Source organism: Malaclemys terrapin, chromosome 5 (genome assembly GCF_027887155.1).
Source record: "Malaclemys terrapin pileata isolate rMalTer1 chromosome 5, rMalTer1.hap1, whole genome shotgun sequence".
In the NCBI taxonomy this organism is placed as follows: domain Eukaryota; kingdom Metazoa; phylum Chordata; order Testudines; family Emydidae; genus Malaclemys; species Malaclemys terrapin.
The window spans coordinates 97,773,248-97,786,148 of record NC_071509.1 but is presented as its reverse complement, the minus strand read 5'-3'; the positions used below and the strand labels follow the sequence as shown (position 1 = coordinate 97,786,148).

Genomic DNA, 12,901 nt, shown 5'->3' with positions numbered 1-12,901 from the left:
AGGATGTTGTATAGTGTGCTGCTAGGAATAACAGTTGCCACAGGTTCCCATACACGTGCATACCAGGGAAAGGAGCTGATCACAGAGGTAAGGCACAACTGTGAAGTAGCAATTACAGTAAGAGTACAATTGGAAGAGCCTGAGTGTACCAGAGACCAGTTTAGTGTCTACATTTTACTCTTTTCAATGGACATCACAGAGGAAACAAACTGAAAAAAACCACGAATAGAGTACTCAAAACAGTAAAAGGCAGGGCAGCCATGTGCAAAATTACCATACACACCCACTATTTGAAACTTAGGACATAACTAATTTCTCAGTTTCATTCACCAAAGAGGATGCAGTCCATTCTTTCCCATGCACACAATCTGTTTAGAAAGTACATAATTTATTATATTGCACTTGTACATTAAGAAAATGTCATACAAAATGTAATTAAACAAATCATTTGTACATATAGAGTAAAGGTGTTTATAATTGCCAGCACATTGGTATATATTTCTTTAATACTACTTTGTCATGATTGCCATTAAGTAAAACAAAAACAAAAACCATACTATGCACAGTACATTTGTGTAATTTTACATTGATGAAGGTAGGCTTCATTCTACATTTGAAATCATATTATTTTGCAGACTCACTGTATTTACTGTGAAGGAGCCACAATTCAGCTTTTTTTCCCCTCTTGTGCAAATAGAATGGAAAATGTTTATGCAAATTACACAAGTCTAGCTGTGCGCTATAGACTTTAATGCTCCAATACCGTGTTCCTCTGACAGATTTTCCAATTCTTAAGTGGTGTGAATGAACAAAGTATATTTTTTAAATATTTTCTAGATCCACCACGGAGGCAGCTTTTTTCCTCTGCACAGTGATCACATTGAGCTGCAATTAAAAACAAACAGTCAATAGTTTCACTATTCCATGGAAATCTTAATAAGCAAAATGTCATGGAGGAGACGGAATAAACACAGATACCTGAGATTTTGCATACTTGAAAGAATTCTCAATGTATACCCATGGCTGTGACCCTATTTCACATACAGAGGAGTTTTGAATGACTGAGGATTGGGTAATAGAGGTTGTGCTGTACTAAAATAAAATGCATGAAACATGTAGAATTCAAATTATTTTAAAATAATGCCATGTCTGTCTAAAGGACTGCATTTTAGTGGTGATTTTTCAGTGTTGCACTCCTCTTTTATAGGTATTAGACTATTACGTAAAAAACAATCACTAGCTATTTAATAGAAATATTACATTTTATAGATAGTATCTTTCATCCCGAAACTGCTACACATGCTACTTCTTATACATACTGCATCACTGAAATGCAAACCTTTGCAGTAGAGGGCAACAGCTAAGGGAACAAGTGGCACATAGCAAACTGCACAACCATAGACAGATGAAATTTGGGTCACGGTTACACAGGCAAACACCTACTCCAAACTCCTATCTTAAGAAAAGGTATGTGGGATCTTTAATGTTGAAACAGGGTGGACAGGACATATTAAACATTTGCAACATTTGTATGCAGGACATAATTTGCAGTGGGGCTGTTTGAGTTTCAAGTTTTGAGTTTTCTTTCTTCTTGACACTCACTGCAAAGGTGAAACAAGCAAAACTACGTATTTTCCATGTTGTTCATTTCTGCTTATTATCCCTGTCTGTCAGACTGCACTTCTCCTAATATCCTTGGACCTAACAAATCTAGCTATTTTCCATCCACTGCTTTCCCACTAATAAGCACTAATGCACTCCAGAGGGTTGCACTCCAGACAATCTTAGAGGGAGTAACATTCAAGACTACTGAAGTGTAGTAAACAGTTCAATTTGGGAGCACAATGCTAATGAGGAAGGAATAGTATAACTGTTCCATGTGCAGGATTGATTTCCTGCTAACTGTTTACAGCTCTGTAATTTTTGCCTTGTGATTCTAATGTAGTTAATGTTATTACTGGAAGGGAGGTGTGTGTATGGAGGGCATTCTGGTGCTGGATCAACATCAAACTCTTAAGCTGTAAAACTGCCCTCCTGACTTTGTAATTTATGTCCAAAATGTATCATGATTGCTTCTTGGAGCAGCTTGTCCTGGACCCAACAAGGACAGAGGCAATTCTTGATTTAGTCCTAAGTGGAGCACAGACTCTAGTCCAAGAGGTGAATATAGCTAAAATGCTCAGTAATAGTGACCATAATGTAATTAAAATTAACATCCTTGTAGGGGGAAAATGCCAAAGAAATCCACCACAGTAGTATTTAACTTCAAAAAGGGATTACACAAAAAAGGGGATACTAGTTACATAGAAATTAAAAGGAACAATCACAAGGGTGAAATGCCTGAAAACTGCATGGAAACTATTTAAGACCACCATAATGGAGACTATTTAAGACCACCATAATAGAGACTCAAACAAAATGTATACTCAAAATTATAAAAAACACACAAAAAAACAATAAAAGGATAAAAAAAAAAAAGCGCCACTGTGGCCAAACAGCAGAGTAAAAGATTCAGTTAGAGACAAAAAGACATCTTTTACAAATTGGAAGTCAAATTCTAGTGAGGAAAATAGGAGCATAAATTCTGGCAAGTCAAATGTATAAATATAATAGGGCAGGCAAAGAAAGAATTTGAAAAGCAACTAGCAAAAGACAAAATAACTAACAGCCAAAAATTTTTTAAAGTACATCAGAAGAAGGAAGTCTGCCGAGTAATCACTGGACAATTGAGGTGCTAAAGAAGCAGTCAAGGAAGAGGAGGCTGTTGCGGAGAAAAAATGAATTATTTACATTAGTCTTCATTGCAGAAGATAGAGGGGAGATACCTAAAAAGAATGGTTCACGTGTAGGTGACAAATCTGAGGCATTGATCCAGATTGAGGGGTCTGGCAATAGAGGTGGTTTTGGAACAAGCTAATAAATTAAACAGTAATAAGTTACCAGGACGAGATGGTATTCAGCCAAGAGTTCTAAAGGAACTCAAATCTGAAATTACAAAACGACTAACAATGGTACGTAACCTATCACTTAAATCAGCCTCTCTGCCAGAAGACTGGAGGATAGCTAGTAGCTAACATAACATTGATTTTTTTAAAAAGTTCCAGAGGTGATCCTGGCAATTATAGGCCACTAAGCCTAACCTCAGTAACAAGCAAATGAGTTGAAACTATGAAAAAAACAAATCATCAGACATATAGATAAATATGTTGGGGAAGAGTCAATAAGGCTTTTGTAAAAAGAAATCATGCCGCACCAATCTATTACAACTCTTTGAGAGGGATCAATAATCATGTGGACAAGGGTAAGCCAGTTGTTATAGTATACTTGGACTTTCAGAAAGCCTTTGACAAGATCCCTCACCAATGGCTCTTAAGCAAAGTAAGTAGTTATAGGATGAAAGGGAAGGCCCTCTCATAGATCAGTAAATGGCTAAACTACACGAAAGAAAGTATAGGAATAAGTGGTTAGTTTTCACAATGGAGAGAAGTAAAGAACAGGGTCCCCCAAAGACTGTTACTGGGACTTGTATTGTTCAACATATTCATAAATGAGGTGGAAAAGGGAGTGAACAGTGAGGTACCAAAATTTGCAGATGATACAAAGAGATACAAGATAAGTCGAAGCTTACTGTGAAGAGTTACAAAGAGATCTCACAAAACGTGGTAACTTGGCAACAAAATGGCAGATGAAATCCAACGCTGATAAATGGGAAGTAATGCATATTGGAAAACATAATCCCAACTATACATACAAAATGATAGGGTCTAAACTAGCTGTTACCACTCAAGACAGAGATCTTGGGAGTCATTGTGGATAGTTCTCTATAAACATCTGTTCAACATGCAGCAGCAGTCAAAAAAGCTAACAAGGTTAGGAACCATTAGGAAGGGATAAATAAGACTGAAAATATTATGCCACTACATAAATCCATGGTACACCCATATCTTAAATACTGCATTCATGCAGTTCTGGTTGTCCCATCTCAAAAAAGATAAATTAGAATGGGGAAAAGTACAGAGAAGAGAAAAAAAAAAAAGATTAGAGGTATGGAACAACTTCTATATGAGGAGAGATTAGAATTACAGGACTGTTCATCTTGGAAAACAGATGACTAAGGGGGGAGGATATGATAGAGATCTAAAAAATCATGATTGGTATGGCGAAAGTAAATAAGGAAGTGTTATTTATCCCTTCACATAACACAAGAACTTAAATTATTAAATTAAAAGGCAGTCGGTTTGAAACAAAAAAAGGAAAATATTTCTTCACACAACACATAGTCAACATGTTGAACTTGTTGCCATGGGATGTTGTAAAGACAAAGTATAATTGGGTTTAAAAAAGAATTAGATAAGTTCATGGAGATAGGTCCATCAATGGCTATTAGCCAAGATGGTCAGGGACACTACCCCATGCCCTGACCATGTATCCCTTAACCTCCAACTGACAGAAGCTGGGACTGGATGATGGGATGGATTACTCAATAATTGCCCTACTCTGTACATTTACTCTGAGGCATCTGGCAGTGGTCACTGTAAGAGAAAGGATACTGGGCTTCACGGACCATTGGCTTGACCCAATGTGGCTGTTCTTATGTTTTCTCCCCAAAATTATGAACTGTGTGAGGGAGAATCACTCTCCTCCCCACACAGCAACACAAGCTTCCTTTTTAAATTATTTACTTTTGTGGAGGGAGACTGAAAATTGTAAGCTAAAAGTAAGAGGGTATATGATAGAACTGAGTAGACATAGAACACAATTTGGGCCCTAGAAATTCCTGACCCACAACTGTCTCTGTCTTAAACTAGCTTTGACTGCCTAAAAAAGCCTAGACAGAGTTCTATAGCTATGAAATGAAGACATATTTGTCTTCTGAATCAGAATGAGATTCTACAGGTGCCAGTCTGTGGGAGCTAGTACAACATTTGCATTTTATTACTATGAAGCCATCATTTCTAATGAATACAGCCTTACTGGTCAATTTGCAAGGAGGCTGGATCAGCTGTTCTGTGTAATCAGTGGTGATAGGTATTTAAACTTTATAGTTTATTCCCTCATTCTGATCTTGATTCAGTTTTGCACAGACTTAATAAGTGGGCTCCTTCCTTTATTGCAAAGGATTACTAAAAACTCACATGCTTTCATTAATATAATGAGAACCACATAAACAGAGTTCACATCTAATTTATTTCCACAAACATATTATATGAAAGCATGGATTTTCAGTGATGTGTCCAAGTGAAGTATTCCACTCCCTCATAACGGTCATAAGAAAACTTGGAGTATGGTTATATATATATATTCTAGTTCTGAAATGACACATTTTGCCAAGTTAGATCAGCTATTTTACTAGGTATAATAAATAAATAAAATAAACAATTACCTCTACCCTAGGGAGATTCCAAAATAACATTTTTTCTTGTAACATTCAAAGACCTCTTGTTATGCAGCTGTAATAAGGTTGTTTTCTGATTACAGTTTTGTACCTGTTGAGATGCTATAGCTGCCCTCTGTTCTGCCTGTGTTAGTCGCCTTTGAAGTCTGTTGACTTTTTCTTGATGCTCCATCATTAATTTTTCATTCTGTATAAGTGAAAGATCTTATTACAACTGTACGTTTCATATATATTGCAGTGAGAAAACTGAGCAAAAGGAATTTGGTCAATGCCAAATATTGGAACTATTTACCATCTACAAGACAGGAAATTATATACACTTGTGATTCTGAATAATTTCCAGCTCACAAACATCACATAAAAGCAGAAATCCTGTTTTATATTTTTGATTGTACAAATTTTCTATACAAAGTAGACTTCAAATCAAGTTACATTAACGTCAATATTTTAGTTTAGACATCTCATAAAAGTTGGTATTTCTGGAATATTGGAAAATTTCTTACCTGATAATTTCCTTTCTGCTCACAGCATCTTTCACAATTCTGATATGTATGGGCTATTCCCCCACATCTGCAGTTTCCAGAGGAGGTTCAAAGCTGCAGTACAGCCTGTGCTAGCCACTGCCCCTTCTGCTTTGTGCCAGAGGATTCATTCCAAAGCTGTGAAAAAAACTCAGCCAATGCTTAGTAACAATAACTTCAGTGCCAACTAATTAATTATGTACAGTAGGCCACTGCGGTAACTATCCAAATAAAATGCTGACCCTTGACTGTGAAGGTAACCAGGACGGGTAGAATTGTGGTAGATGCTGCTGCTAGCAGAAAGGAAATTACTGTATAAGAAATTTTCCATTCTTCAGCCTAGGGTCTCTCACAATTCTGATACACATGGGAAGTAACAAGCAGAGAACAGGAGTAGAACAGTCAGAAAAGTGAACATAAGAAATAGGAAAGACCCTTTTTCTGAACTGCTCAAATAGCCAGGTTATGTCTGGACCATTACCTGCAGCACCTTCCTACCAAAGGAGGCCTCTATGGAGACAGAACGTCCGCCTTATAGTATTTGATAGAGGTGTTAGCCAATGATCATGTTGCTGCTCTGCAGATCTCTGCAGTGGAAGTGCACACTCTTTTGGCCCATAAGGTTGCCATGCATCTTGTAGAAGATGCCTTGATTCCTTCTGAAAGAGGTGTACTGGATGGCTTGTATGCCTCAGTGATGCATACTCTGATTAAAAGGGATAGTTTGGATACTCTAAACCCTTGGCACTTAGGAATGAAAGGAACTGAATAGGAAACCTGATCTCCTTGTGGACTGTACGCACTTGATATAAGTTTTCAGTGCTCATCTGACATTTAAGGTGTGCCACTGCTTCTCAGTCAGGTGCTGTGGCCATGGAGAGAATGAAAGAAGTCACTAGCTCAAAGAGATGGGTGGTCAGGGCTTTCAATACCAGTGGTAGGACCCACTAAGGGAAGACTCTTCTGACAGCCCTGAGCAATCTGGATACCTGAAGGTTCTGCCAAGAACTCTGAGGATCCTGTGAATTTGCATTTTTGTTGCACTCTTGGCATCAGGCACTGAACTTGGTCCACATGAGTAGATTTTCAGTGTTGAAACTGTTCTGGATGGCAGGAGAGGCCTGGATCATTTTGGAAGACAGGCCGAGTGTCGTTAACATTTCCCTTTCAATAGCAGGCTGTCAGTTGAAGACTATCTGGGTCGAGGTGGAAAAAAAGATATCAGGTCTTGTTAGAAGCTGCAACAGTTATCAGATCAGTGAACCAGTATCTCTTTGGTCGGTTCAGAGTTCTGTCATCCTTCTTGTCTTATCTTGTGGTTCATCTTTCCTAGGAGAGTGAAGAGTGGGAATACATATAGCAGGCCATGTGTGAGACAGAGCACTGGGCCTGAGTTTTGCTTCCCGGGTGAAGAGTTTTGGCTATTTTGAATTCTTGCGATTGTCAAAACAGGTTGACTGAGGGGAGACCGAATGTCTGTGAGATCAGAGTGAAGACTTCCTGGTTCAGGCATCACCCTGAGCAGCTGACTTTGTGTCTGTTGGGCCAGTCTGCCTTTAGGTTCGGTTCTTCTTTTGTGTATATCGCCTTTCGGGAAGTGCGAGTCATGTCTGCATGTTCCATTGTCTCCATTGCTTATGCATGAAGGACTATGCTCCTTGTTCCTTATTGCTTATGTACACAATTGTGATTGTCTGGCTAGACCAGGACTTGGTTGTTCTCTAGGTAGGTCTGGAATCTCAGTAAAGCTAGTTTGTCAGCTGTGAGGTCCAAGAGCTTGATGATGAGATTCCTTTTCCCAGACTCCAGATACCCTACATTTTTCTGGGTCCCAGAAGTGTTCCCGATCCCTTCAGACTGGCATCTGTTGTGAGAACTTGCAGGCCTGGAAGGCATATTGAAAGACCCCTGCAGATGTTCTCTTCTGCATCATTCTGCATCCATCATTTTAGGTAATCTAACATCTGGTTGGAAATCATTACCCTGTCTTACATTCACTCCAGAGAATGGTCCCACGCTCTCAGAAAAAAGGCCTGGAGACACAATGTGACCTTGCCCATGTGGAGACCCATATGCACGAGACCTGAATGCCCAGTAGCTAGAGACACTGAGCTATGATTGGCCTCATGCATTTGTCCAGCATGGATACCAGATCCTGGATCATCTGAAATATGTCTTAATGATGGGTAGATCTTAGACACTGCAGTGTCTATCTCTACTCCAAGGTAAATTGTATTTGTCAAGGGAATCGTGGAACTTTTCCTCATGTCATTGCAAAGCCATGCGCTTGGAGGCAATACAGTGTCTGGGTTATGGAACTACATGCTGCACAGCCTGTGAGCTATGCCTTGCTGTGATTACGACTAGCCACTAAAGACTCTGGGTCCAGAGGTGAATCAGAAGGAAAAGGCTTTGTCATGCTAAGGACTTTGTTGGTTTGGAGGAAAAGTTTCATTGGAAACTTCTGCTCCAGATTTTCTCCTCCTGCCAGAGTAACAGTCCCTTCTTAGATAACCTTGGCGTTGGTAGCAACTAACTGATTCCTGTGCTGGCTTTGATAGAGAGGACAGAGATTTCTCTGCAGTCTCAGCTACTAAATTCTCTAATGTTTCCCCTAATAGATCCTCACTGGTAAATCTAGATGCACAGAATGAGTGAAGACTATTCACAGATGTAACATGACATCCTTGTAGCCACCGAGTTAGAAGCCATTACTCATCACAAATTACATCAAGGGTTTGACTAAGACAGGACCCAAGATGTTTCACTCCAGTCAGGGATCATACCCCTAGAAGATGAACCATTTGTTTACCATGAAGTAGTCTTATCTATTTAATAGATGAAAAACCTTTAGTCTGAACAGCTATAGCTGAGGTTTTGAAATTGCTGTGCAATGTTTCATTGCTCTTATGGTCTATGGGGTCTTGCAACACTTTCTGAAGGTGAGACATCCTCATTTGGATCTTCTGATGCCCTCAAAGGAGGCATCAAGGGGAAAACACATAACATAATAATACTCAAAGGGAAAAATGTTTTATTATTAAGTTTCTTGCAGGCCAATGACTGACATCCTGTCGTGGACAGACAGGGTGGACGAGGTAATATTTTTTACTGGACTGACTTCTATTGGTAAGAGAGAGAAATTTTCGAGCCAGAGAGAGCTCTTCTTCAGGTCTGGGAAAGATATTCGGAACGTCACAGACAAATGCAAGATGGAACAGGTTGTTTAGCATAAGTAATTAGCACATACTGTAAGGGACCATTCAAAGAAGAGTGTCCCCTTAACACCTCTTGAGTCATAGGACAAAAAGGGGGGTTAATGGGTTACAGATTTTGTAATAAGCCATAAATTCAATGTATTATTACAACAATCTGTAACCCACTAACCCCTCTTTTTGTTCTAGAAAGGGTCTTGTCTTATATTTTCAGTCCTTTGTTGCCCCAGGACTTACCAGGAAGAGGCCAGGAGGCTTGAAAACAAAAACATTTTAGCTTCTCAGAAAACAGCTAAAATAACAAATCTAAAAGAAAAAGATGGGATCAAGGAAAACTACTACTGTGGCAGCAGAAGTTCTGGCAGCAAGCAGGAGAAGGGTGTGTGGCTAGCACAGGTTGTGATGCAGCTTTGAGCTGCCTCCAGAAACTGCAGACAGGAGAGGTATAGATCATAAATATCTGAAATGTGGGAGATGCAGGGCTGCATAAAATGGAGGTTACTTACCTGTAACCGGAGGTGCTTTGAGATGGGTGGTCCCAAGCTGTATGCGCACCATGTGCCTGAATCTGGATTTTTTTTTAAATAAGTAGTATCTTTTGGCCCACACGTGTGCTCTGAATTGAGAGAATGAAAGGGGTGCAGGCAGATTCCCCTCCAGTTTCCCATTTTCACCACAGTCCAAATAATTCACAGCAGAGGGGATGGAAGGAATGTAGTGGAATACAGACTGGAACCACACATCTCAAAGAATCTCCAGTTACAGGTAAGTAACCTTCCTATCTTCTTTGAGTGATGGTCCCACTGTGTATTCCATGTGTGAGAGATTAACAAGTAGTAGTCAAACAGGAAGTGGATGCCAGGACACAGAAGTGATAGCAGACTGTAGTACTGCTGTCCACACAGCTGAATCCGTGGATGACTGGGACCAGAACATAATGCTTCACGAAGATATGCAAAGAGCTCCAAGTAACCGCCCTACATATGTGTGTGTGTGTGTGTGTGTTGCCCTTTGGTGGAATGAGCCCTCAAACCGTGTGTGTGCGCGCACCCAACATCCACTTAGCTCTGCCAATATAGCTTGTCCCCTTTATTGCTCTGCTATGAAAACAAATAGTTTACATTTCTTTCTAATGTCCTTTGTATATAAAAGGCCAAAATACTTTGTATATCCAGAGAGCCTTCTCTCTTCCCCCAAATCATGTGGTTTCGGACAAAATACCGGTAAGTGGATTACCTGATTCTCATGAAATTCAGAAACTACTTTAGAGATGAATCTGGGGTGAGGGAGTAATGAGACCTTTTCCTTATAGAAGATCGCATATGGCAGGTCCACCATGAGCACTCCCAGCTCATTGACTCTTCTGGGTGATATCATAGCTATTTGAAAGGCCACCTTCATAGACAGATGGGCCACAGAGCAAGTGACTAGAGGCTTAAAGGGAGGTTTAGTGAATGACGACAGGACAAAACTGAGGTCCCACTGAGGTGCCAACTTTACCAATGGTGGAAAGGATCTGAGGAGCACTCTCAGAAATGTAGTTGTGACAGGATGAGTGAAGATCATATGGTTATCCACCAGAGGAGGGAAAGTGCTGATCACTGCTAAATGTACTTGCACAGAAATGGGATCTGAAGACTTTGGGGGGTAAGTAGATACTCTCAGGGTATGTCTACACAACAAATTACTTAGGTGTAACTTATGTTGCTCAGGGCTATGAATAATTCCTACTCCATAGTGATGTAAGTTATACCAACCTAAACACTGGTGTAGACAGTGCTATGTCAGCGGGACAAGCTCTCCCGCGGACACAGCTACTGCCTCTCATGGAGGCAGGTCTTATTAAGCTGATGGGAAAGCTCTGTCCTGTCAGCTTATGGTGTCTTCACCAGAAATGCTACAGCGGCGCAGGTTGCAGGGACGTGCTGGCCGCCTCTTTCCGCAGCTCCCATTCGCTGGGAACGGCGAACTGTGGCCACTGGGAGCTGTGGGTGGCCATGCCTGCGGACGGTCAATGTAAACAAACTGTCTCGCGGCCTGCCAGTGGATTACGCTGATGGGCCGCAGGTTGCTCACCACTGTTTTAGAGAGTGCTATCCCAGATGTACTACAAGTGTGACAAAGGCATATCTGTGTTCAAAATGTCAATTAATTATTTAATAAGGCACACTTTTCAAACAAACCTTCCTTTACTTTTAATGTATAATGGAAGGCACATTCGTTTATTCATTCCTACAGATATTCTGTAAACTCTACCACTCATATAGTATGCTAAGAACACTACCTTTTTTTACTATGCTACTGCATAATGAATGTAATGGGCCCACCTTTAAAAGGCATAAATGAATAAGATTAAATGATCTTTAAATAACATTTTCTGAATCACCACACAATTTAAATATTAGTAACAATGAAAGAGGATCTCTCCTTTCTCATGTTTCATGATTCGGGAGCAAAGTTAAGAGGGATTCTAAAATCTTCAGAGGCACTTATAAACTAACTACGTAACTCATCTGGATAAGGTTCAGTAAGATTCTACAATATGTGCATGTAGTTGTATCAAAGTAGTTCCCATGAGGGTCATTATCTTACCTCAGCTATCTTTTCATTTGCCATTTCCAGCTGAGAAATCAGCTCTTGTGTATGAAGTTTCTGTCGACTCAGCTCACTTCTATCAATCAGACCAAAGAAGCTGATCAATGTACAGTAATGCATCTGTTATCCAAATAACTAACATTTAATAGATCATTTCTTGAGGAAGTTTTCCTGGTTTAGTCCATTTTTAATTAGACTGTTGCTCACAACACACCCAGTCAGAAAATATCCCAACTCTAGCTTCTCAGTGATATATTAAAAAGGGTGATGGCAAAGACACGGTGTATTTTTTGTTAAGACCAATAGCCCTTGTCTTCAACATAAATACTCACATTATACAAATATAGCATTAAGCACACTCAGTACACATGCAAATTTTATTTGCAGTGTTCCCTGCTTACATGTTAATAAACTGATAAGTCAACTAAATTAATATCATATGATTAACCTAAAAAACAAGCATATTGACCAACTCAGGGAAGTACCTGATGCACAGTCTGAAGAACATAAAATATAATTGCTCATTTTAATCTTTAAAACTGTAGGCAGAGATATGGCAATACAATTTTTAGAGAGAATAGTACGGTAGCATGATATAATTACAAGTGTTTAGGTAAGACATTACTTAAGAGTAGAAGGAATTATGTAAATTGTAAGGTGAAAAAGGATACAGGAAAAGGACAACAGCCATTCAGTCAAATGGAGAAAAGAGGCAGAAACATAACTTTTGAATAGAAACTAATCAGCTGGAAAACAACCTCTCCCCCAGTCTGTAATTAGTAGTTAGTTTATAAATTAAACTTCAGAGCATTTTGGAATAGCTTACTCAGGATGAAAAGTGCTTCTAAAAACCACATTCTATTGTATTATAACTGGCCTTTAATGATCTCAGAAAGACTGTCTAAGAATCAGAGTTTAAGGCCAGAAGGGACCACTAGATAATCTACTCTGACCATCTGTATATCACAGGCCACCAACACCACCCAGCACCAGAACACTAAAAAGATGAAATCAAAGTAAATGAGACCCACAGAAGATTAGAATATTATGAGCCACAGGCAGAGAATAGGAGGGACTGAGGTGCACCAGTGCTTGAGGTTAATGGCAGGGAATTAAGTGAAATATACCCATAATCCTGGCAAGTGACCCACACCCACGTGCTGCAGAGGAAGGCC

At 39.6% G+C, this 12,901-nt stretch overlaps 1 protein-coding gene across 4 annotated transcripts in view; it reads right to left on the bottom strand.

The window, feature by feature from the left end:
• Window positions 1–367: 367 nt before the first annotated feature.
• Window positions 368–12,901, bottom strand: part of SCLT1 (sodium channel and clathrin linker 1) — a 121,717-nt gene continuing 109,183 nt past the window's right edge. For 2 of the 4 annotated variants that reach the window (XM_054029482.1, XM_054029481.1), the window contains exons 20-22: window positions 11,724–11,802; window positions 5,384–5,582; window positions 796–885 (exon numbers count right to left, since the gene is read on the bottom strand). In XM_054029482.1, coding sequence (XP_053885457.1) covers window positions 5,391–5,582; window positions 11,724–11,802 — 271 coding nt within the window. In that variant the 3' untranslated portion in view covers window positions 796–885; window positions 5,384–5,390. Of the gene's footprint in view, window positions 886–5,383; window positions 5,583–11,723; window positions 11,803–12,901 lie in introns of those variants that run through there. The other 2 variants (XM_054029483.1, XM_054029484.1) reach the window with 2 other exon arrangements.